General features: G+C 43.6%; 1 protein-coding gene across 2 annotated transcripts in view; it reads right to left on the bottom strand.

The window, feature by feature from the left end:
* Rapgef4 (Rap guanine nucleotide exchange factor 4) overlaps positions 1–25,184 on the bottom strand; it is a 290,360-nt gene that overhangs the window by 100,795 nt on the left and 164,381 nt on the right. For both annotated transcript variants that reach the window (XM_021194039.1, XM_021194040.1), the window contains exons 5-6: positions 20,457–20,529; positions 16,368–16,387 (exon numbers count right to left, since the gene is read on the bottom strand). In XM_021194039.1, the coding sequence (XP_021049698.1) occupies positions 16,368–16,387; positions 20,457–20,529 (93 nt within the window). The remainder of the gene's footprint in view (positions 1–16,367; positions 16,388–20,456; positions 20,530–25,184) is intronic.

The following is a 25,184-nucleotide window of genomic DNA, read 5'->3' as shown; positions in this document are numbered from 1 at the left end:
ATTTCTTCCTTCTTACATAGCACTGCCATAAAAATTTTCACAGTTTTCTAAATTCATTTTAATGAGAAATTTTATTAAACATACATGGCATAACTTAAAGCCTTTCTTGTCGTTGTGCCTTCGAGTAGTTTTTAACAACTTGGTACTCTAAATCTGCTTAGGCCAAGAGCTCCTGCCACCCCACTCACTGGGGGTTACCTGCTCAGAACTGGGTTATAAGTGGAACACTTATATTGCAGGTGAAGGTTTGGAGACCTTGGCAAATTGGGGTGCTTTCACAAATACTGCTTCGGATAGGCTTTTTCTTCAGGATAGATTCTTAAGGAAGTGACCTATCTTTGGCTTCTTCAATAGAGTCATTCTGTATTAAGATTCATAAATATTAATAGGGACAAATTAATCAATTAAGACAAAAAAATCTCCAACGAGAAAACACAAACACACTTTCCTAGCATGTAAATGCAGCCTATCAAAAATGCCCTCAGCTATTATTCTAATAGCCTTGTAATTCCCAGCTGGGAAAGGTAAAATAATTACTAAAAAGAAAATGGGATTATTTGTCCTGTACTTGGAGTTGAAAATAATGCACTCAATTGACTTTTGTACAGTCCTCTGCATGGTGGTGTATTTATCTGTATTGATTGGAAATGCTAAAAGAAGGTTTTTGGTTTTTTTTCCCCCTTGCCTAGAACAATCTAGTGAGCCAAAGGTACAATAAACACAACCTCGGGACAAATACAAACAAGGGACTCTGATAACCTTTAAGGGTTCGAGGACCTGAGAGCAGCGTGCATTTGATTCATGTAATACAAAATTCCTGGAATAGTAAAGGCCTACTAATGTTTTCAAGAAACCTTTTAAACCTTTACAAAGCTCATCAAAACAAAAATGATCAAAGCCCTAAAAGCATACTGTATAAAATATAAAAGCTGCCTGGAACAGCGGCATGCCACATAAAACACCAAGTCCATTTCCGAGCTGGATCATAAACCAGGAAGGTTCCCCAAACACGGCCTTTTTTTTTTGCCTTTCCTTTAAACCATCAGGTTGTAGTAGTGCAGCCAACAGTTTCAGTCACATGCAATCTGAGGACTTTCCATGCCAAAGAAGTAGTCCAGAAACATTGGACTTTTAAAACTGTTATTATCAGTATATTTTTCTTCCTTCTTCCTTCCATATTTTCTTAGTTTCTTGCAGTGTGCAGAAAAAGAGGGGGTGGGGGGAAGTCTCCAAATTTAAAGCCTTATTATTACTAAAGAGACAACTAGCCAAGGGAAATATAAGTAAACTTCAGAAACCAAGCTGCTGCTACCTCAAGGTTGGAGTTTTGCTCTGTTTCTTTGTTTTTGTTTTAATCCAATGTCATTTGAAAGGCTTTAGACCGACTGGAAACATTTGCAAATACAATGAGAAGGAATCAAATGTCCTTCTGCTCTTTCCTGGACTAGAAACTTAAGGGCTTTGGGCATGATCTTGGGTGGGATGTGCTAATTGCCACAGCCCCTTGATTAAAGCCTTTGACCAGACTGGGGTGAAGCACTGAAGGAGCACGGAGTAGCAGAATGCACCAGTGACTCCCATCTGACTACCTCACCCAAAGCCCAAGGTGATGTACTAGGACCTACAGACCTGAAATCAGAGTGTGAAGGGAGTTGGGATTTGCTGAGCGATACAGACCTCTCTGGACACTTGCCTCGGGGTTATAAGACTCCCATGAACCTTGCTTCTCACTCTATCAAACTCTGAGACTACTACAATTCTCTGGTTTGTGTAGCTTAAACTTTTTTATATGGTAGGCTTCATCCTAAAGCAAATCTCTGCCAAATAAAGACAGCACCATTAATACAGCATTGTCTTACCTCTTAAACCTAAAAGGATTGCCAAGAACTGAATGAATTTCATATTTTTTCCCCTGGCAATATGGCTTCCCGCCAGAAAGCACAGTGGCTGGCTACAAGAGGGTACTTCAGCTGCACAGGAAGGAAGGGGAGGGCAGGCAGCTCAGATGTCCACAGTTCCTCTAAGAGGGAGGGAACCCCTTTCGACGTGATTTAATCTTTTATGTAATGTTCTCACTTCAAAACTGTGCAAGTCAAACGCCCTTGGGTGACTTACAGTACCTGGAAACACTATAAAAAAACTCGTGTGGGTTTCGCTTTTCTTTAATTATTTGGCAATATCATTGTTGCTTTTACTCAAGTAGCAACTTTGAGAAGCATTTCTCTCTGGTTATCATTAGGAGTTTAAGCCTGTGATCTTAACCTATTGCTGAAGGAGTGCATGGGACTCTTTATGAGGATCCACAGCAGAGGAAACCCCAAGACGATACAGTCCACGGACGAACTGATTCCAGGTATGTACCAGAATGTGGGTTCTTTCCCCAACTACACATGTTCAACCATTCTCAAATTTAAAAGCAGACCTGAACACAAACAAAAACGGAGGTGAGACACAGGCTCTTCAGTTTTCTTATCTGATGCAAGGTAGTCAGGGAGGGGAGGCCATTCCATTCCTCATAGCTAACCAAAGAACACAGCAAAACAAAGCAATGGAAGCAAGCAGAAGAGAAAGGGAAGGCAGGAAGTTGTGGATTTGTTGTGGAAGATGTTGTTTGGGACACAGGAAATAGTGAGAACACTTACATATTAATTTCTGTATGCTTGTGCTTCAAGCCAATAACAGGATACCAACAACAAAGGGAAGCTCATTAGTCTCACCCATTTTGCAGATGAAGACATGGAGGCAGGGAAGGGTTAAGTCCCTTGTGACCACCCTTCTGGCATTTGGGTTACAGATACTGCTTTCCAAAAGCAGTTGAGAGGCTTAGCATTCTCAATGGCAACAACACATCTAGGGCCCAGACGTTGGCTTCTAATAGCATCTTTGAGTGAGAGGAAGAATGGATTATTTGGCAAAATGATTAATTATAATACTGGATGAGGGAATGTTTTAGAAGTACTTAGCTCAAAAACAAAAGAAAACAGCAAAACAGTCATGGAACAGTGGCACTAAAACTAGAATCATTTAAGGAATAGTGTCAGACCTTCACACAAAGAATAAAACAGACATCCAACGGTACATAATGATGTATGAAGACACCAAATGAATAATCGTGGGAAAGAGGCAAATCTCCCAGAAGGAAAAATTCTAAACACATATGTTGTTCTTGTGCTATCAAGGACGTGGGAAACTGCTCACTGTTCCCTTAAAAGTCCACCATGGACTGACATCCTTCCACAGTTGTATGCAAAGGCAGGGCACCTAGGGACAGTGACCTCACAGAGGAGAAGTTTGGCAATTACACCTTACCCAGGTGAGCAAGGTCTGCGGCAGTGGTGGTTGGTCATACTGACACGGCATATTTTGATATGATTAGATAAAAGCAGTCCACCCGTGGTGGCGCACGCCTTTAATCCCAGCACTTGGGAGGCAGAGGCAGGCGGATTTCTGAGTTTGAGGCCAGCCTGGTCTACAGAATGAGTTCCAGGACAGCCAGGGCTATACAGAGAAACCCTGTCTCAAAAACAAAAACAAAAACAAACAAACAAACAACAACGACAACAAAGCAGTCCACCTCTGGACTTCCTCCCTGGAGGTCAGAAAGTGAGTCTAATTTGAGGAAAAGATCAGATAAATCCCAACTGGGGTGAGGGACACACTAGAAAATGCTTGATAGGCAAACTATGATCCAGTCAGAAGTTATGAAAAAAGGAAGGTCTTAGGTAACTGGCAAAAGCTGCCCCAAGAGGTGATGACTAAACGCAGCATGCTCTCTTAGATGGGATTCTGGAAAAAGAAAGGGACAGTCAGTAAACATGAAGGAAGCTGGGTAGACAGACCATGGCTTGGGGACAACTGTCAACGGCAGCGTCTTTAAGCGCTCCAAAGAAAGAGCTGCTAAGCCAGTTCCAATTGGGGAAATCAGCCTTAGGGGCGAAGAGGAGGTAAAGGCATTATTCTCAAGAAGGAGAGCATGGAAAACAGGCGAGCGAGCAGCGCACTTGCCCTTCCAGTTCTGAAGGAAGCCCCTCAGACAGATGCAGCGATGATCGAGAGAAACTAGAAACACCAGGAGAAACTGGAGTGAAGTAACCAGAAATATGTCCGGAAACGGGTTAATGTGGAAACTAACTTTGACAAGATACACAGATAACATGTGAATGTGTATAAAAAAATTGTTAATTTGAGAGTTGATTCCTCCCCTTGTATGGCTCAGTCAATATTAATTCCTTAAACGTCTTTCTAAAACTTAATTGAAAAAAATTGGGTAAGAAAATATATACCATATGAACACATCTATACATATATGTGTGTGTGTGTGTGTGTGTGTGTGTGTGTTTATTTCTGTGTGTGCATGGATGTGTGACATATGTATATAACATAAATATGGTATGTGTGCAAGTGTGTGAGGGCATGCACACCCATGCAACCATGTAAAGGCCATGCCTGCTCTATGACTCTCTCCTGTGTTCTCTTACACACATTCTCTCTCTTTTAACCTGGAGCTAGGCTGGCAGCCAGGGGGCTTCAATCATTCTCCTGCCACTACCCACTGCACACTAAGGTTGCACATGTGCATGGTCACACTCAGCTTCTTCTGTGAGTCCTGCTGATCTGAACTCAGGTCCTCATGCTTGTGTGCAAGGGGCTCTTACTTGCTAAGTCATCTCCCCAGCTGTGTGTATGTATGTGTGTGCGCGTGTGTTCATGTGTGTGTGTGTGTGTGTGTGTGCATGCATATGTATGTGCTAGGTGGTGGCATTCATAGGAGTTGTAAATATAGTTTTATGTTTTCTAATATTCAACATAAACTATCATACTTATGATCAGGAAAACACTGTCTTGCAAAATCCACTGTGTTGCTTCACTTCACTTTAGTCTCTTGGCAGAAACATTTCCTTTAGGCACACACTACAGACTCCAGTGACTTCATCTGAATGTAAATTTGGCTCCTAGAATTTAACGACTTAAAAATCAAATAGATATAAAAAAAAAACAAAAAAACCAAAAACAATTTGTAGAATATTCTAGAAAAACTGGGGCAAGTTCTGTCATACTCTATGTTGGCACTGACATCCAACTTGCTCGAAGACTTAACAAGGCCAACCCTCTTAATCTCCCCACCACACTGAGTTAGCGGGCAGGAAACGGTGGTTCAGATTGTGTGGTATGCATGAGATTTTTAAGCACAAAGCTTACTGCAATCAAGGCTATTGCAAAATGTCATGTCAACACTATTCTCCTAAGTGCTCCTGTCCCATCTCTCCATAAGCAAGGAGTGAAGAGTGCCCAGGAATGGGGTATTGATTGCATTATGATGTTCTGAGTGCCTCAAACCAAGAGGACCCGCCTTTTAGCTGTCAGCTAGACGTGATTCTCAGTACCAAGAGGTGGGGGCAGCGTTTATCTCTCTGGTTTCCCCTTTCCCATCTACAGAGCTGGTGCCACAGTGGGATCACACTCTCATTAGTTGGCTCAGAGTTTTGGTGGAGGGGTCATATGACCCACATTAGCGCAATCAGGGTGTTTTAGTAAGGTCTCCTCACAGGAGACGCTGGGGGCAGGGGAGGAACAAGAACTACTGGGGGCCATATTTTCAAGTCTGTCAAAACAGCAGGAAGCAGCAGGCCCTGGGCTCCTGTTAGCCCCAAGCCAGCGCAATGCTCTCCTCCCAGAGACCCAGTGGTCAGCTCCGACGTCTACTCTTGATTGCTTTAAAGGCGGCATAAGTGGGTTTCTGTCTCATGCACCTTCCAAGTCTAGAGTGACAGAGCATGGACGTTTGGTGGCTGCAGTCTGGTGTTGCAGTAGTGTTTGGGAGGTGAATAACCAAACATTTTTCTTCGGAGACACTCGGCTTGCAGGGTTGGGGCTCCTATGGTGGATACTGTTCTATTTTGCCATTTGTCTCCCATCTCCATCCCACCACATAGAATGCACACAGGACTATTTTTTCACCTACCCCTCTTCCCCTACTCTACGAAGTCAGGAACTTATTTTATTGCACTTTGATGACCCAGAGTAAAGTATGTGGCCTGCACAACACATAGTAGGTGCTTAGTCAGTATTAGCTAATTGCAAAAGGATTCTATAAACTATGGTTATTTTTCTTATGATTGCAGCATTAATTCACTCCTTGAAACTTTATTAATTGGAAATTTGCAAGCAAGCTAGAAAATTAATTTATTCAAGAAAAAGGTGGTTATTAGCTCATGTAGTAGTGTAAGAGACTGTAAAGAGAATGATTAAACTAATTAAGAAAATAAATTGTTTCAAGCAGGCCATAACCATTTAGTATCACCAATTCATATAGAAGTAATTTGTGGGCCAAGTTTCAAATAATAGTCCTCTACCTGTTCATTAAAGTAGGTCCCTGAGGATGTTTATTAAGTAACACTTTGTTAGCTTGGTTCATTTGTTATTTGCACTTGAAATATTCCATAAATCAGCCTCTTCCTAATGGCAAAGGTGACACCTTCAGTCACACACAGTTTGCTCAGAAACGTGGATTCTCTTAAAAGTGTGCAAAAATGTAATAATGGAAGAAGTAAACGTAATAAACTTCTGGCAGATTTGTGTCTCGTTCGTTTAATTTCTTTCAGACATATTTCATCACATTCATTCATGGGGCAAATGGTTTTGGGTATAAACCCTGGCATCTACCTTCCCATGATTTTCTGATCAAACATTTACTGTCATTGACTATTGATTGAGCATAGGTAGAGTGTAGAAGTCTAAGTCGCCCCATTTCCTGGAATCTACCTTGAACCTAGTTCCCGGAATCCATTCTTCTCTCAGCCTCCCTTTCTCAGTCAGTGGGAACTGTATCCTTCCATTCATCTAAGCGAAAGCTGGGAGTCCTTCTTACAGCTCTCCCACCTTCCCTCCTAGTTCATTCACAAATAATCCCCCCAAATCAATGTCTAAATCCGCCCTGGATGCGGCGCTGTGCATCCCTGTGACCCCACCTTCCTCACCTCTAGCTCCCCACAAAGAACCACACTGGTTTCCTAGGAGTCCCGGAACTTAGACATGCTATTTAGATTATCCCCGTCCCCATCTGCCTATTTATACAAATGAGTTTCCCCAGTTCTTAACAAGGATAGCAACCAAAAATGAGACACAAAACAGATGTAAAACCCTATTTCATGTAGCTATCATAACTCTTTCATTTTGAGACAGGGCTTTATGTGGCCCAGTGTGGCCTTGAACTTGCGGTTTCACAGAGGATGACTTTGAACCCCTGATCTTCCTGACTCCATCTCTTACGTTAGGATTACAGGTATTTACCACCACACTGGATTTCTAGTCCATTTCTTAATAAGCATTTCCAAGTCACCCAGGAATGAGTTACAATGCATCTTAATATTTAATAATAATTACATATAAAATATTCACATTGTTTCTATCGTTGTACACAGCTACTGAACACTATCACTCAGTCAAGAAGAAAAAAAAACTGTAATAAAAACATTTGGCCATCAGAAAAATTTAAGGAGCAAGATTTATGTTTCAATGCCTGCTACAAGATGCTATGTATAAGAGGGTAGTTCATGAGAGACTTTTGTCCATAGCAAATATCACAGCTGTACCCTGGACAACTAATCCCTGGACAGCTCAAAAGAAGGAAAAACAGACTTCTATTTTGTAGACAGCACTGTTATCCCTGAGTTCAATTCCCTCATCTGCACGTTTGCGGTACACGGATGCAAGCATACAGTCATCCAGCCTACGATGAAACCACATTATAGTGAGATCACATTCTCAGAATGTGACCTAAAGGAGAAAAGGAAACAACGTTGCCAACAGCAAAGAACTTCCAGTATATTTCAAATGGGAACACCTCACTTCCTCTCACAATGCTTAGCTCTCGCATAACAGACTTAAGTGAGTACTCTATAAAGACCTGCCCATCAACAGACTTGATCCTTGGGAGTTCTTTTCTGCCTTATGAGATGGGAGCTCTGCATCTTTCTTACGGATTCACAGACTAGACTGTATTCTGGAAAGTCGAACATCACCAGCATGATATAATTGAACTGTAGACATTCACATATGGATAGATGGGTAGACGTATTGTCAATGTGGATTAATTTGAATGTTCTCAAGTCCTAGAAATCTTAGAAAATAACATTTAATATTAACATCTTCATTCAAACATCTTCTTTTCTATAACTCAAACTTCAATGTTAGAAACACCGATAGAAACTCCCGTTAGAAACACTGGAGTGGCCACCAGAGGGAGCCCGCGTGTTTTTCTGAGCATACAAAATACCAAAAAGAGAGAAAAAGCTTACAAAACATAAAGCTAGAAAGTAGAGGGAGAGGGGCTGCAGTCATTTCAAAGAATGTCTTCTTGACTGGCAGATGCACCTTGCATTTACATTACAAATCCCCTCATTCCGCAGTGGTCTATCCCAATGCTTTGACATAAAATTTTTTTTTTAAATTAATAAAAAAAGATTAGATGAACACAATCTTTTAAAAAAAAAAAATTCACATACCCTAAAGCTAGAAGGTCCAGGGGTAAGTGCTCTGACAGCATCCATAGTTCTTGCTGTGCCCCACACAAGCCTTCTCCAGCTTTTCTTAAAGTTCCTGCGTTCCTTCTCTATTCTGGTCCATCTTTGTGGCTAGCTGGGGAAAGGCTTGGGTGTGGTCTCCTCACTTGCTTTGGGATCAGGCTATCAGATTACAGCACTTGGTGTGACTTGGGAATTTTTTTTTCCTTTTTCCTGTCTGAGCCAAATGATGAGGGCATTAAGAAGAATGACTTTCCATTTGTCATCTGGAAGTCCCTAGAACCCAAGACTGGACCAGGTTCTAAACAGGAAGCCAGAGGACCTCCTCTAGGAGTTCTAGAACTGAGTTCATGTAAGCCAGACCCACAGGCCTGGCTCAGCTGCCCCCAAGCTAGAAAAAATGTCCCGGGACTGAAGGTATCCAGACAAGGGCATGATCTTAGCTACCAAACGTAACAGCTCACATTGCACAGCATTACCAAACTGGGTGCTTTCTGTCTTGTTAGGCTTTTTCTTGGGGTCTATTGAGGACCATAGTCATCTATCTACAAGGAAACTGGAACAGGGTTTCAGTTCATTATTGATAACAATTGAGTATCAAGGACACAAACTTTGATGAAGTTTTATTTCTGGAGACACGAATCCTGACATGCTAATGTCAAACTCAATCGCGTTGATAACCTCTGAGATAGAATTTTTCTGTCTTCCTTGCCCACAATTCTAAAAGTGTATCAGGTTGAACTGAGTGACTTAGCCTTATTTTCCGAGTTTCTTTTTCATGTCTAGGTATGATAATTGCATAATATATGCAAATAAATTAGCACAAACAAATTGAATTCTTCAGGGCTAGGTCCTTGGCTGGATGCTGTTAGCCTTAACGTGCTTCAGACACAGACTCAAAAACATTATTATCAAATTTAGGGATGACGCCCAATCGGATGGGATGGCTGACAGTTAGGAAAACTGGATTGAAGTTTAAAATGACCTTGATGGACAGAGAAGGAAAAAGAGGGCACAATTCAATAGAAATCTTTGCAAAATAATTCACTCAAAAGATGGCAGGAAGCAGAGAAGAGGAGCATGGAGCAAACACTGACTGCACAATTAGACAAGGGCTGGAGGTCAGCGTGAACAATAGACATCAGAGACGTCAGCATCCTAGTTCTGTCATGTTAAAACAGATGGCACGAGTTCAGCAAAAGCAAATGGGGAAACTGTTAAGCTAATTCCCCTTCTAGATACAAATTAGATAACTCCAGGGGATGAAGTATTGCTTGGACCCAAACACCTATTCCTTAAGAAGGAAGGTTTGGAAGGCAAAGTTTTAAAATTTAGGTCTGATGACATTAACCTCAGTGGAGAAAGTTTTCAAACTCAGTTCCTTTGTTCATGTAATGCTCACAGCCTAGAATTTTTTCCCCCTTCGACTTAGGTATCACTTTTTCTCCATGAGGATGCTCTGAGCACTCTCCCAATCCCCCTGCAAAGTACTCTGCCCTGTCACACTGCATGCACTCCCACAAACCTGCTACCAACCAACACTGGACAAGGATGCCTCTCAACCCCTGACCTGGCATGAACTGCTGTGGTTTCATTCTATAAATGAAGAAACAATCCAAGGAGGAGACTTAGAAGCTGTCAGAGCTGGGACTTTCACTAAAGGCTGGAGAGCTCTTAAGGCCACACTCTGCTGCCCCATGGGCACCCATAACATCCTATTATGTCTGACTCAGTCTGGGGCTGTACTTCCTGATGGGAAGCACTAAGTTTTACTTATTTTCCATAGACCCATTTAGAACCTTGGATTAATCAACAATGTGTGTTAAATTCAAAGTTTTGAACAAGTAGGTAATATATTCTATGGACATTTCTGAGTCATTATTTGAATTAAAAAAGTAGAAATAAAATTATATTGTAATAAAGGAATTAAATAGTATTGAAAAGTGGCACAAACATGAATCATAGTACTAATAATAGTGATTGGGTAGGTTTATAGAATGTAAAATAGTGGAAACAGTTACACATCTTTATATATACATAAATTCATATATATGTATCTACATACAGTATGTGTATATCTATGAATATGTATCAACTATTGCAAATATGATTTTCCCTAAAGGCAAACAGAATTACTTTTTAAAAAAATCTATCTGTGGACTCAGGAAAGTTTTCTCGACATGGAATTCAAATTCTAAATGGTGGGGGGCTAGATAGATGGCTTAGCAGTTAAGAGCCCTGCCTGCTCTTCTAGAAGACCCGAGTTTGATTACCAGCACCCACATGGCAGCTCACACCCATCTGTAATTACAGACCCAGGGAATCAAATGTCCTCTTCTGTCCTCTGAAAGACCAGGCAGATATGTGGCACACAGACATACACTCAGGCAAAACACCGATACACATATAAATAAGTAAATAAACATTTTTTGAAATAAATTATAAATGACAATTCTGGATTGGTTCATCCCATCTGAGTAAAACTGCTTACTGTCCTTACCATAAGACATAGCTGCAATTTTGTCATAAATTCTCGCAACAGAAATGATTAAAAACTCAACTATCCCAAACCTAAAAGATGCTACATCTGAGTTCGCTGTGATTACTGCAGCCACCCACAATGAGGGTGGAGATGACTCCCTACAGTACAGGATAAAAAGCTTCTAAAGACATCAAGGCCGGCAGCATCCTCTACTGCCCAGCTAGGAGGGCAATGTTTTAGCATACATATGACATGAGGCTCTTCCCCCTAGCTGGTGATGGAGCCGTTCCCAGCCGCAGAGACATCTAGCAGCCTTATCTCATGACAGGCCATTTATCAAAGCAAAAGCCGGAAGAGGCTACTGGCTGGAGGATGGGGGTGATCTCCATTGGGGTTTTGTCATTAGTATCGTTATTATTTCGAGCATTGAGCGCTGCATTGGCCCATTTCTCTGTGATCTCCTACCCACCTCAAAATCTACTCACTAAAAACATTGGAGGACTGGGGAGATGGCTCAGCGGGTAAGAGCACCCAACTGCTCTTCCAAAGGTGCAGAGTTCAAATCCCAGCAACCACATGGTGGCTCACAACCATCCTTAACAAGATCTGACTCCCTCTTCTGGGGGGTCTGAGGACAGCTACAGTGTACTTACATATAATAAATAAATAAATCTTTAAAAACAAACAAACAAACATTGGAGACTATTCTCTGAGCACAGTTCAGTGACAGAGACACAGCAAATCTTACCTGCAGCACACACGCTCCACATCAAGATATTTTAAAGACCGTGAAGAAGCACGAAAAAAACAATCCTCAATAATATTATAAGAACCATTACAATGTTCAACAATATCAAAATAATAGTATTATAAAAATCATTCTAAAATATACACCCAGGATACCCTAAAGCGTGCCGCTTCACCACACAAACTCACAGTCTGCAGGTGCTGGGCCCCATGTGGAAAACATTCAGATGCCACCAACACCCAGCCTAACTGAGGAAGCGTCCGGATCTCAGGAGCTCCCTACATCTACCGCTTCCTAGTTAGACAAACAGCAAGTACAGAGCATCTTAAAAACTCAACCACCAGGCCGCCACTGCAGAAACAGGAGAGAAACAGAGGAAGAAACACAACCGTTCACTTTTATAGCTGCAGAGGAAGGGGTGGGGGGAGAAAAGGCACAGAGAAACCCCACAAGGACATTCCTCCCATAAAACACATAACTCACAAATACAAAAACAAACAAGTCTTTGGAAGCTGGGGAGCTGAGGTTGTCCTTGGCGCCTCGGCCATGAAGTTGCTGGTGTTTTCTGGGAGGTGGGGCAGAGTGTAACATCTTGGCTGGCTGGCTGAGCCACCCTTCCTAGTAGGCCAGTTTTTTAAATGAGTATTTACACACCATACAAGTTGCGGGGCCCAAGAACAACCCGGCTAAATCTAATCTCCAGTCTGGCGATAAGCAATTTGCCCTTCAGATTCAGGAAAGGCAGGCTCAGGATTTTCTAAGGCTTTAAAGTCTCACTGTTCTGTTCTGCGAGAGCTCTCTCTCTGCAGCCCGTGCCAGTCTTACCTGCACTCAGATTTCATTGGTGCTGGGTACAGAACTGGTTAAACCACAAGGACCCCAAGACAGGAAAACGGCTACTGAGGGCAAGCCTTGAACCCGGGACAGGATGTTTTCACAGGCTCTGGACCTGTTGCAGGCATTTTATATGCAGGAACTTTAAAGTGTGCTCCACAGAAAACCATGTGAGCCCAGCCGCTGGGCCAAAGCTGCACTGGAAAGGGTCTGCCTGGGTCTGACGGACTCTCTGAGATGTGTTTATGATTTAAGTTTGTCTGAGGACACACACTTCCCTTTCTCATCAATCGGCCCAGGATTGCATGAACACAGTAAAATATATTAGCTGGCACACATTCAACCTGCTCTCTCTAACCTTGACGAGTGACGGCAGAAAAGAGAAAGAAATGTCACTAGATGCTGCTAACATCCCTAAGGTTCTAATGGTTGCCTGCTCTCTCTTCTCCTTAATGAGGTGCTTCACACACACTGATTTGTGTGAACTGATTCCTTACCAAGTCACGGTTCAAAAACCTTAAATCTTCCAAGGAACATCCCAAAATGATTCTTTGTCTACACACCTCATGATTTTTTAAAAGTTTGAGAAACTCACGCTTAAACTAATTCTCTTACAGGAGGCCTGCCAGTCATTTGGAAAGGAGCCACGTTCCTTCATTTCTAGGTGTGCCCAGATCTGCCGGTGCTTGGAATCACCTTCAGATTTGAGGGGGCCGCTGCAGACAGCTCTGTGTCGACTCTGCAACTGCCTAGGAAAGGACACTTCAAGTGGAAACGAGATGTTGGTCATTCGGGAAATGGAATTTTATTTTATTTTATTATTATTTTTATTTTTTTTATTTTTATTTTTAGCAGCTTTCTGATCACAGAGTCAATTCTCCTGCTTTTTTTCACTTGGAAAGACTGGAACTCTCTAAACAACAAAATCTCACCGGGGACAAAAATCTCACAGAAAGTCTCCTTTCCTTAAAAGCTAGCTGTCACAATGGGTGGAAAGTTCATACCTAGGGTTTTAACTGTAGTTTGAAACCTGGTCAGCCAGATTGGGCATGCAAGGACTATAGATCATACAGATCCAGGAGAGGGATGGCTTAGTAACAGCAACATCGGTCTACAGTCACAGCACTGTGAAAACAGTCCATTGTTCTATTGGTTCCACAGCCTTCTCTAACGCTTCTCTCCACCACCACGGAGGTTCTGGTGTCCTGGGCCCAACCTGCATTGACTGATGGCCCTGGCCCTTAGACAAAACAATCCAGCAACTGGCCATATGGGACTGAGGGAAAAGAAAGTTCTATTTATGCCCAGTAAGACCAGGTCTAGAAATAACACAGAGCTGTCGAGGTAGTTCAAAATGATACACATTGGTGTCCTCGTGTTTGATTAAAAGTTAAACACGGTAATTAACAAACCCATGAGTGGAAGCGAGGAAGAAGAGTGGATTCTTTCTACAAAGAATCTGTGCAGACGCCGCAGCAATCATCTGAGCGCTTTCATTTCATCCCACGGGCATATTAGCATTATTTGGGAACGCGTGGGAATAGTGTCTCTCAGCATGTACTTAAAGAAGAGAAAGGATAAAAGAAAACATGATATCCTGACTTGTCCCTTTAAAGGGAAATTTTTCAATTAGCCCCACTTTAAGGTTCTCAGGCCTCTTTTTATCTCTCTGGAACTTCAACTCTACTCATGAATGTCTTTCATCATCTCTGCCTTCTCTGACTGCACTGGAAATTTTCCCAAACTGCATTTGGTACCATTACATCTATTCTGTTTGCTAGTCCGGAGTACACGTGCTTTATGGTTTGCTAGAGATCGGTCAAAAAGAATCCCCGGAAGTTTCTGCTAGTTCTAACGCCAGGCAGAAAGCTTGCCCACTTCCCCAAATCTTTCAATGGTAACACATTGCCCACAATTCACTGGATCTAAGGTCCTGCAAACTTCAGATTCCTATTTTTGTCTGGAGATGAGCACACAACAGCTGTTGGTCCTCGGCTTAGAGCCCCCGTGTCTGTGGGTCCCACTGCAGGGGGCCACAACCTAAAGGTCACCCAGAGACGAAAAGTACTGGAATTGCTTTTTGAAGCTTAGACCGTGTGAGCTCCCCAAAGGCCCTGGCATTTTGTGTTCTCCAAATCGCCAGCTGTCCCTTGCTGAGGAAGTTTGAGACCATTTTACCGTCTTGATTTATCTCACAATCTACTGGCTATTTGTTACAGCGTGGAAGCTCTGGGACTTCCAAATCCAAAATGGTGGCAGGATTTGCTTGCAACTTTACACTGTAGCCTGTTGCTTGGGAATCTTGTGAAGCTATTCCTCTGCTTTATTTGTTTGTTTGTTTGTTGTTTTCGTTTCTCTGTTTTTGTTTTTGCTTTTTTTTTTTTTTTAAAGGGGTGAGGATATTTTTCAGAGAGAAAAGATAACTAGAAAATGATGGTTGGGAAAATACTAATTACAACAACAATCCTAACATCTCTCAGCTCGAGTGTTCTCACGTTATATTTTTATAAATGATCTCATTCAATATTCATCATAGACATTTGAGATAGTCAGGACTAACAGCCACATCTTAAAAAATGAGTCAAGGATGTTTAAGTAAACCAAATAGCTACTAGAAGGCCTACAGCTGGGCTCTGAAACGCTTTTGCTGAACTAAATAAAGTCAGAACTTGGTGTGACATTTACAGTAGCATTGCTAAGACTGGAACCCCTGTCTGAAGTGGTAGATCAGTGGGGTGGGACCCCAGCCTGCACTGCAAAAAGAGGGTGGCTTACAGAGTCAGCTCTCTGAATAGGGATACACACGACACATGGATTTAATGAAGACTGTATATCTGCCCACAGTTACGGGACTGAGAACAAGAAAGAGAAGGGCAGCAATTCAGTAACATGGTCACCTGGGCATAGCAATCAAGAACAGCATCACAAGGTGGTACATCTGAGAACTAACCCAAGGTCACAAGGTCCCTAGGCGTCCTGTAAGCTTTCCATGTTGCTGCGTAAGGCTGCAGTGCATTTAATAGAATCAACACCATCATAATCTGCTAGAGAGACAAGCCACTGAGCTACTCCCATCCTTAGCATATATATCCTGGACACTGTTGTTGGCAGCAGTACCTTTTTACATTTGTTTGTTTGTTGAGACAGGGTTTCTCTGTATAGCCCTGGCTGTCCTGGAACTCCCTCTGTAGACCAGGCTGGCCTCAAATGCAGAGATCCACCTGCCTCTGCCTCCTGGGTGCTGGGATTAAAGGCGTGTGCCACCACACCCAGCCCTGGAAGCTGTATCTTAATAGTTTCTCTTACCAGTTTTCAGAAGCCAATTACAGCAATTAGTCACCCCCCAGTTTCCAGAGAGAAATGGCGACCTCAGTGCACGTGAATATAATTAGGCAAATTCATCAACAGACCCTGGCTTTCATCGTTTCCATTCCCATTAAGGAAAAGCAACTGGTTTTCTTCACACTCTTATAATAATTTGCTCTATTGATGGATGTGCATCATGGGGAAAAAAGAAACCACTTAGCACTTACATGCTTTGGCACTAGAATGATCTTTCTTTGGTTTAAGCACCAGAAACATGTGACAATCGTGTCCCAGCAGTCACCCTACTCCCCTGGGTATTCTGAGTGACTCACCCAAGATGCTACAGTGAGATTAGAATAATATTTATTGCTCTGTTGACTGTGGATGGAGAGCTTTCTTTGCTTAGAAGGTAGCTGTGCTTATGTTTTACCTTAGGACAGTTTATAGAAGCGAGGCAGAAAGAGTGGCTACTCACATTCTCCTTGTCGGGAATCCCTGGAGGGGGAAAGAGAGACAAGAGAGGCCATAAATGGTACGATCAGCCTATTCAACAGCACCCAATCCGTTGCTGAAGGAAGCCCAGTGACATGTCTGTGTTTTCTATTTGTGCACCCATAAAAGCTTACAAGGACTGTTTAGAAAGACAGCAGCAGTCATCAAAACTAAGGATCCAGAACAGAGAGCTATGCGTCCAGGCAACAAAACCCAGACTTATTTTGTCTCTGTCATATGCTTTACCCTCCCAGTGGTTAAAAAATCACTCCGTGACTCCTTTATACCATGCAAGCCGCTAACCACACTGACTGGACACCAGTGCACTTAGAACTGCAGGATATATCTATTCTGCAGTTGCATATACACAATGTTTATGACACAAAGCGCCTTGCTCTGCTCCAGTGATCTGACTTCAGTGCAAGGAGCGTAGAAAAGCCAGTAGAGCAACTCAGTTGCAAGCGTGTCACCTTCCTGTTATGCTTAGACCAGGCCTGAGCATGGCAACAGCTATTTGAAACCAAGGTTTTTCTCAGTTCCCTTAACTAAAAAAAAAAATCAACGGTTCTTACATGTAATCACATATTCATTCATTTACAAACATTACACCAGTGTCTACCACAGGCAGCCCTGGCTCCTTTTCTCTTGGTGAACACAAGAAGAAGGTAACCGTGGGAAGCCATATCTTAGCTGAGCACACGAAGCTTGGGGTAGAAGGCACAAGAGGTAACTTAGGGAGGAAAAACCGTGCAGATGGGCCTCCTGTCCCTTCTTGCTTCTGACGACTGGCTCAGTGTAAGGTGATTTGCACCACAAGACTACAGTGTATCCAAATTCTAAGTATACAGGGTAGTGTCTCCAGATATGGCCACACAATTGCCATATCAACCTTAACAGAACAGGGTGCTCATCCCAGTAGTAGCAAAGTAGTAGACAAGAGGTCTCAGACTAAAGAGATCATTGGAAAACCTGTCTAGTTAGAGCTTTGTCCCTTTATTCTGGAGAGTCTCAAGACACAAATACGAAGGCAGGAAGCAGGGGCATTGACAGGCAGGTCTGCCACAGCACCCCAGATATGTCAGAAGGAGCCAGGTGGCTTGTGCCATCACTCTGAAATTCATCCTCCACCCACCCACTGAGAAAACTATCTGACCAGGACTGCCCGAGGAGAGCCAGGGTGCAGCAGCCTGACTCCCTGACTTGTTTCAGTAAATAGAAGATACCATCACACAGATCACTACACATGGACAACTGGACCTTAATATACCTGTGGGAAGCTACTACAAAAGGTGATTTTTTTTCAGCCATGTGGGTCTTGAGAGTTGGGCTAAGGTGTGAAGGTTCTTGGACTGCTAGCTTCCATGGAAGTCAAGGGTAAACATTGAAATTATTCATTTAAAAAGGCTGCCACTTGACTAGGTCCTCTTGAGCAATTATAATAAAGATATTAAGTTTGGGAAATCTGAATATCGGCTTGATGGTGGATGTTTTTAAGGGAAATGATGGCAGCTATTTCATCTGGTTGCACAACAGAGAGATGAGAATAGCAAGAAGGAGGAAAAGGGAGCTTTTTGAAATTAAAGACAATGCATTGGTATTATGCACTTGTAATCTGAGTATCAGGAGGCTGAGCCAGGATGGTCAGGAGCCTCAGGCTAGCCTGGGGTCCTTAGTAAGACTCTATCCAAAAAAATAGGGTAGTGGTGGTGAGATAGCTCAACAGGTAAAAGTACTTGCTACAAGCTTGACCTGAGTCCAATCCCTTGGACCCACGTGGTGGAAGGAGAGAACTGACTGATGTAAAATTTCCTCTGATTGTCATGCATATGGTATGGCACATACTTATGCAAACATTCACAGAATAAACAAATATAATAAATAATTATTATTTTTTAAAAAGGCTGCCACTTGACTAGGTCCACTTGAGCAATTATAATAAAGATATTAAGTTTGGGAAATCTGAATATCGGCTTGATGGTAGATGTTTTTAAGGGAAATAATGGCAGCTATTATTCCCCATCTGGTTGAAGTTTGGAATGCATGTGGAAAAGCCTATATTTTCAAAAGGCCTCCTAGCCAGGTGGGGATGTATACACATAATCCTAGACATGAGGAGGCCGAGGCCGGAAGACTGCAGGTTAGGCTAGTCTCAGGTGTGCGGGAAGACAGTGGGAAGAGAGGCAGGGATGCAGGGATGCAGGGATGCAGGGATACAGGGATACAGGGAGAGAGAGCACCAAGTCCAGGCTCCTCTGCAAGTGGAGAATAATGCAGGGACACAGGGACCATGCAACAAGGCCTCAAGATCCCAGAGAGAAGAGCAGGGCTGGAAGTTATTAAATTAATAAGAACAATGGGAGCCACCAAGTCTATTAGTGACGTAACTGTGGAGGAATTCATTTAAAGTCCTGGGCAGAAGCCAGACTCCATGGGGCTAAGTAAGTGGCTATGGGCGAGGACATAATAGCTAATGCATTATGTGAAATTATTTTGTGCCTGGCACTCTTTTAGACTCGTGACACATTTTGATTCATTTAATACAACAACCCTATGAGGAAACTGAGGCACAACACATCAGTGGTTTGCCTGTGGTCATAGCTAGGAGACAGCACGGTTGTTTGTTTGTTTGTTTGTTTGTTTTTTAAACTTGGGCATTCCTAGTGAACTGGTTATTCCTAGCTTAGCTAAGAGGGGGAAGAAAGGAAGGGAACTGAGGAGGAGAAGAAACAAAAAGAAGGAAGGAAGGGAGGGAAGGAAGGAGGGAGGGAAGGAGGAAGGGAGGGAAGGAAGGAAGGAAGGAGGGAGGGAAGGAGGGAGGGCAAGAAAAAGGGGAAGGAGGGAGGGAAGGAGGGAGAGAGGGGAGGAGGGAAGGAAGGAGGAAGGAAGGAAGGAAGGAAGGAAGGAAGGAAGGAAGGAAGGAAGGAAGGGCTGGCCCCCTCCCTTTTGGGGGAGGCAGATATGGGGAGGTGGGAGGGGCTATAGAGAAAAGCAGTGGCAGCAAAACTGTGGGGTAGAAAGTGAGAAATCCTGAAGATTCAAGACAAGCAAGAGGGTAGCCCTGCAGAAACTAACAAGTCAGGAATGAGAGTGACCTTCGAGGAGAAAGGGAGAGGGATGACACTCAGTGCCACGTCCATAGCTGCCCGTCAAGGTGCCACAAGTTCAAATACTCCACGCACATGCACAGGCACACACACACACACACACACACACACACACACACACACACACACGTGAATGCACACAGGCACCTAGAAGAGGGAAGATGGGATGGAAGGAAGAGGACTGAAGAGGTGGCTCAATAATTAAGATCATGTTCTGTTCTGCCAGAGGACTGGAACAGTTCCTAGCACCCATGTCAGATGGCTCACAACTGCTTCAAGGAATCTGATGCCCTCTTGTGGCCGCTAAGGGAACCTGCATGCATGTGCACAGACACATACAGACACATACATCAAAATAAAACCAATCTTTTAAAAAGTACCACATGACTCACCCTACCACTATTTTTAAACCTTAGGTAGATGTGGGTTTCTCATAGGAGCCTGATATTTTGCTGGCTTACATCGAAGGTGTCTACCACACCACTTAGCTACATTTACATTTGTGTCGTGAGTACCAAAGTTAAACTGCCTTCCTGTGTGGGTAGAGCACCTAGAACCTAACAAAAGGCCAGGATTAGAAGGGGCCATTTAACAGGAACAAATGACTTTAGCTTCTCTCTAAGGCCAATGGAACTATAAACTAAACAGGAGCTGGGTTCCGGACTCCACATGTGCCGAGTCAAACACAGCTCTGGAATCCCATTTTGAAAAGGACACGGAAATGCTCCAAGCATGTGGATGTCCAGTATGTGGAAGTCCTAGCCTGCACCAGAGCTGGCACTTGCTACTAGCGAACACCCCACAGCTCAGACCACGTGTGCATTAGCTCCAGTGCGAGCTGCTGGACTTACACCAGAGTCAGGGTCCTCTGTCGTGCTGGTGTACAACATTTTGTTGTTGTTGTTGTTACATGAAAACACATAGCACACAACAAATCTCCAGACACAAAACATTCACATTTTACTTACTGTCATTGTTAGAGCCCGTTTCCATAACACCATAGGGAGGAGCCAGAAGTCCGGCCATATACTGTCGGTATTTCTGCAAGACAAGATCAGACAAGATTGTGAAGTCAGCACACAGGTAATTACTTGCTTGGAGCGTTTGTTCATTTATTTACATGTGAAAGAGCAGAGCTCCTGGGTGTCAGAGGCTCTTATTTATAGAGCCAGGAAGTATGCTCTCAGGGGCTCTGGGTTTAAACTAAAGATGTGGGGGTTCAGGGAGGGGCTTCCTAGGTGAGACTGTGTGTTTCCTCTGCCCAGGGCAGGGCTCCGCTCAGCTGCTTCATTTACCAGGTATGCGTTTGTAGAGCTGGAGTGAAGGGGTTCCTACCTCTCCACGCCCTGTACACTCAGGCACCTGAGAACCAGCGCTGAGTGTTTACAGGCTCAGATCACAGAAACCTTGCTGCCTACCTCTGAGGTGAATGCCTCCGAATCAGCCTCTTTCAAAGCCAAAAGAAACGCTCAGCGGCTCCTGGAACGTGTCTCTATGAAAGAAGCCCGACTGGCTTCTGTTTGCCTCCTTCCTTTCACAGGGTACACCTGCCTGCTATGTGACCCCCTCCAGAGCACTTTTGTTACATTGTCAAATAAAACCATCTGGCTTAATTTAGATGCTCCTGGATTGTCTTCCCCTGGCTTTTGGTCCAGGCATGCTCTGAAACTTGGGGCTCCGGGATGTATGTGATTAGCGTCTGTGTTGTGTGGGAAGGAGAAGGTTTGGTGAGCATCAGGCTAGAAAGGAGGGGCATTTACAACAAATAAAAGGTGAATGCTCTCAGGCAATAAATGCAGCTTCCTCCCTTGCACAATGAAATGTGGGTAATTTTACTGATTGTGTGGTATCATGTATATTTATGGTTTATAATCACAGTGACACACACACACACACACACACAGGTAAATGTTAAACAGCATCAAAAGAACCAGCTCCTGATTAATGTGTGTCATACAAACACCAGCAGAAAGACTTCATCTGTAGCAATGGGCAGCTGGTAGCTAGAGGTACCCAGCAACCATCTGGCCCATTTTAACAGTGTTGTCATGGTACTTTCTTTAAAGAGCCTTCTAGCCAAGATATGAGTAGCTCCTCCCACCCCGTACCACCACCCCCCTCAGTTAGGAAGCACTAAATCAACTTGTGTGCATGCTAACATTAAGATGGCAGATTATCCCTGTCTCTGAGCTCATCACTCAGACATGCCTACAGCACCAAACATTGCCCAGTATTACTGTCAATCCCTTGACACCTTCCCAGTTCTGAATCTCTTCTGTCTTCTAGTATCATCTACCTTCTTCTTCATGGCGTGGCACTCTGGACATTCAGCTCACCTGTGCCCTACACAGTTTCAAAGAGGGCTTAAGAGAGCTGCTCCCTTCCGAGAAAGCTTTGCGACCCTCCTTAACCCTTTGCATTCTTGGTCTTGTGCTTTTTATGATCCCCTGGCAGGCTTCTTAAAGAAAGAACGCCTGTTATATTTAAGGGGCCAGTTTATTTTGCTTAGAAACCTTCTCTTGGGACTGACAGTGCTCTTCATGGACCCAGGAAGCAGGGCTGACTGACCTTCCTCCAAGCCCAGAGCACCTGGTCCGTGGCTCCCCCAGTGTGAATCCCTGGGGCTGCGACTTTGAGAACAGGAACCCGGATAATCTCCAGGGAAGACCAGGTCAGCTGAATGTCAGATGTGTGTTTGGACTTTCCATCGCTGAGTGTCAATGTCCCAGGCAACTGGGCACACTACAGAGGACAGGAGACAAGGACCCTTGCTCTCACCGACTAGCCAACTGTTTAGTTACCGAGGCATGGGGCACAAAAAGTGTTTGTGCTTACTGTATTAGCATTCTCCATGGGGTTCCCATCCCAAGGCCACCACCAGTGGATGCCTTCAACCATGGGCATCACCAAGCTCTCTCTGTACTGGTGTCACCCAGCCACACATATATATGATGGAGTTTTATTTCAACATTGGGTACACTTGCATGTACATGTGCACACAAGTATATGCTACACACACAAACACAGGATAGCCTGCAGTGTGATGTATATAGTATGATACTGTTTTGTAGTAATACAAGAACAGGTGTCTGTGTATAAATATAAGGATCTGCAACCATGAAGAGCATCTCTGAACGTAAGAGGAGGGCAACAAGAGGGCTTCTGAAAAGAGCTGATGTGGCCAAGAGTGAGTAGAGAGAGACACGGCTTTCGCCATATGCACTTTGGAACTTTTGACTGCCTCTTGTTACCTACCCTCTGGGCACCAGACCAGCTCACATTCTTTGCTATTTTATATGTGATAATAAACTTAATTCAAAGCAAGCTTTCCACTATGAAAGCACATGAAATGAAATGAAAACATGATACAATCAAAAATGAAAAACCTAAAGAAGCAAGGAGTTGTGAAAAATAGCAGGTCATGTTTACACGCAGGGTCTACCCTCTCAGCCTGTCCCATCCTTTGGCCCACTGCTGGTAGAGGAGTGAAGCATCTTCCAGATTAGCTGCCCATAGTCAGTTAAATCACTTCCAGCAATTCAGGTCATGTTGGCTGTTAAGTAGTCTGAAGTTCAGATATCATGAAGAGAGGTAAGTTGTTCCCACTGTTACCTGACCCAGTTCCTGCTCCTGCCCCATTGAATCTGTGGACACAGAACAACTCTTGGGAGATGCAACTACATTTCCTACAGATTGTTATGCAGCAAGAGAAACCTAACTGGGAACTTGGTATCTGATAGTGAAGTTACATTGTAACAAAGCATAAAGCATGTGGTTTTGATTTGAGGATTAAAGAGTAAGAGGAGCCACAGTGGGGCTAGAGGGCTGTGGACAGCAGCTTAAAGAGGAAGAGGATGGAGAAAAAGGAGAGATTTTTTTTTTTTTTTGTCTACTAAAAGCTGATACCTAAGATACTCACCAATATTTTAAACTAGTAACACTCTATTGGACTAAAAAAATATGACAATACACAATAAAAGAAAACTTTGGCTCTCCGAAGGTTTTTGAGCATGAAGAAAATGACTCAATTGTACCCAGACTATTTTTGTGAAGTAAAAAAAGACACTGAAATAACTCCCAGGGAGCCAGAGTGTATCTCAACCAAAGAACTGTAGCCATTTTCCCAACTTGAGCGTAGAACTGTCCTGGACTGCTGTCCGCCACTCACACCAACCCCTCCCTTTTGGAGAGGGATGTCTGGTGAGTTCTTGTCCCTACCATCACTGTTTAGCAGGTATCAGAAAGCAAGCAGCTAACTTCTTATTCCCGGGTGTCAAATGGAGACTAATACCAGGGGAGCTGTCTCTGAGAAAGAGCCTCTGTGGGGACCTGGCCCACATCTAGTCCTGACTTAGATGAAGCACTCTTGAACTGTTGAGATGATACCAAAGTAGGAAAATACTTTGGTGTTCTTAAGGAAGGAGACTGCATTCTGCATGGATGTGGAGTGTTGTAGTCCGACAGTGGACTGAAGCAGATTCCTCAAGATAAGCATAGCACTCCATCACACCCCGCATGCTTTCCTGATCCCCACTAACCGAGAGGCTGTGGGCCACTTTCTTGAAGTCATAGCCAATAGAATGTGGCTGAAGTGACACTGGGTGACTTCCCTGGCTGGATCACAAGCACATGGTTTGCAGGGACCTGAGCTCTCCAAATGCTACCTCTTAGAAGCCCCTGACCATACTCTAAAACACCCAAGTGAAATTGAAAGGGCACCTGGTGGTAGACAGTCAGCCTCGGCTCCACTATTCCAGCTGCCCTGGCCTTCCAAACGGATGTCAAGACTGGGTTTAGCTGACAAGTAATCTCCCTGTGCCCTTGTAGAACTCTTGGCTTGGAGGTCCCTCATGTAATACAAAATGGTAATTGTTTTATTCCAGTATATTTGGTGGTGGCAACAACCCAAACACACACACACACACACACACACACACACACACACACACACCCCTACATGCCATACATTGTATCCTATGAGAGATTAAAATTTCAGTTCTGGACTCCACAATGAATAGGCAGGGCTGGGAGATCCCCATAGACTTGCTTCCATGAGATCTCTAGTTAGTGGCCTTCCAAGCAGTATAAAAAAGCAGTGTCTGTGAAGCCTAAGGCTACTGCCTAGAAATTACTGGATAGGAAGGGGCATGGGATAGATATTCTAGGCTTGCACAGGGAGATGTGCTAAATCATCAAGCAAATGCTCTGTGTGTGTGGCCAGGAACAGATGAGGGAACATCTGTGCAGAGTCAAGCCTGGAGCGCTCTTGGCTGAGAGAACACAGGCTGTCCTAGTGGGATCAGCTCCCAGCGGCACTCAGCGGCAAAGCGCATGTGGCACTAGGTGAAGTGACCATGGCAGCCCAGGATAGGGTGACACACAGAGGAGGGAGGAACCCTTCAGTCCTCTGGAGGCCATAAATTGACAGACTGGATACTGGGCCACTTTCTAATGGTGCTGACATGTATGCAGGGGGTCACTGGGAAGTAAGAGTAAAGTGACTGTATTGATAAAGTAAAATGACTGTATTGATCAAGTAAAATGACTGTATTGATAAACCCACACGGTGCAACAGTTCACATCTTCATAGAAGTTTAAAAACAGCTCCCATTTCTGAAAACTAAAACAGAAATCAAAAGCAGTGGGAAGGCCATGCTTAATGACGCCCACATATATAAGTCACTACTGGTCAGTAT

This window comes from Mus pahari, chromosome 3 (genome assembly GCF_900095145.1).
Source record: "Mus pahari chromosome 3, PAHARI_EIJ_v1.1, whole genome shotgun sequence".
In the NCBI taxonomy this organism is placed as follows: Eukaryota; Metazoa; Chordata; class Mammalia; order Rodentia; family Muridae; genus Mus; species Mus pahari.
The sequence above is the reverse complement of the archived record's forward strand: the minus strand, read 5'-3'. Positions and strand labels throughout refer to the sequence as shown.